Consider the following 1,214-nt stretch of genomic DNA (forward strand, 5'->3'; position numbering starts at 1 on the left):
TCCTCTCCTCTCCTCTCCTCTCCTCTCCTGCCCTCCCCTCCTTTTTTATCAGTTTATATATTTATTTAGTTTTATGATGGGGTAGCAAAGGTAACATGCCAGAAGGGAGTGTTTCCCCACACCCAGGCTTGGGAAAGTCCTCAGAGTCAACACTCGCTCACTGACATCTGAAAAAATACTGCAAATTGCCCAACCTGAGAAGCTGCCCCAGCAAGTTCAGAATCAGGACTGATTTTCCCCAAGCATTGTGGGGGCCAGGCTAGAGGAAGATTCTGCAGGAACAGCTCCTCTGGCACCCACACTTGCTGGGTACTACAAGTCCTCTGCTGTCACAGCTATTCACACAAGTGTAACAGAAGTTGGTGATTTTCCTTGATCTGCTTTCAAAAGGTACCAGGCTCTAGTGACTTCTCACACAATTCTGTGGACATTCTGCTACAGGCAGAGCAGTCCTCCAGTTTATTACTACAGTGAGGGATAGTACTAAATATTTTCATTGTTTGGGTCTGTTATTGCATTCTTCAGTAATTTTTTTGCCAAGCACAGAAACCAGAGGCTGGGTGGGTGTTATTCCCTGCAAGAAGATTGTGGATTTGAGATACAAAAGAACCTTAATCGTTTTCCCAGTTTACTCTTACAACATTTAAATGCAGAAACAGTGCTACACATTATTTGACTTCTTTTTTCTCTCTTTGTAGACTTGAATGTGAAGTACACCAGGAGATGTGGAAGCAGAGCAGCAATAGCACAAACGGTCGTATCAGTAAAGGTTACCAGTAGCCCAGGACAAAGTATTAGCTCCCTAAATCTGTTGTATCTTCTGCACTGGTAAAATGACACACAATCTGTTTGTATGAATAAAATATTTTGTGTGTCATCACATCTGATTTTTATTACTACATTTGTTATGATGGTCTGAAAGTTGATAATAAACTCACTCTTTGTAAATGTCTCTGTTGTCAGACTAAATTAGTAAGTCAAAAAGGTCATGCAGCTGACATGATTTTTTCAGGTTTCTCTGGGAATGCTGTGCCAGTCATCCCTAGAACAGTAAATGCAGAAACATTTGTAGAGGAGGTGCTCTGAGATGACTGTGTCCTGATTCATTCTGCATATCTGAACAGCCAATTAAGGAACAGACTAAGCTCACTGATGGAAATTACCCTTGATAGAAATTCTCTGTAGTCAAGATAATTAGCGGTTATGAGGTAGGT

General features: G+C 41.4%; 1 protein-coding gene across 1 annotated transcript in view; it reads left to right on the forward strand.

Annotated features, from left to right (window-relative positions):
* Positions 1-948, forward strand: part of SLC44A3 (solute carrier family 44 member 3) — a 34,981-nt gene extending 34,033 nt beyond the window's left edge. The window contains exon 16 of the mRNA XM_031057895.1: positions 699-948. Within this exon, the coding sequence (XP_030913755.1) occupies positions 699-704 (6 nt within the window). The 3' untranslated portion in view covers positions 705-948. The remainder of the gene's footprint in view (positions 1-698) is intronic.
* Positions 949-1,214: the final 266 nt, after the last annotated feature.

Source organism: Geospiza fortis, unplaced genomic scaffold (assembly GCF_000277835.1).
Source record: "Geospiza fortis unplaced genomic scaffold, GeoFor_1.0 scaffold403, whole genome shotgun sequence".
In the NCBI taxonomy this organism is placed as follows: Eukaryota; Metazoa; Chordata; class Aves; order Passeriformes; family Thraupidae; genus Geospiza; species Geospiza fortis.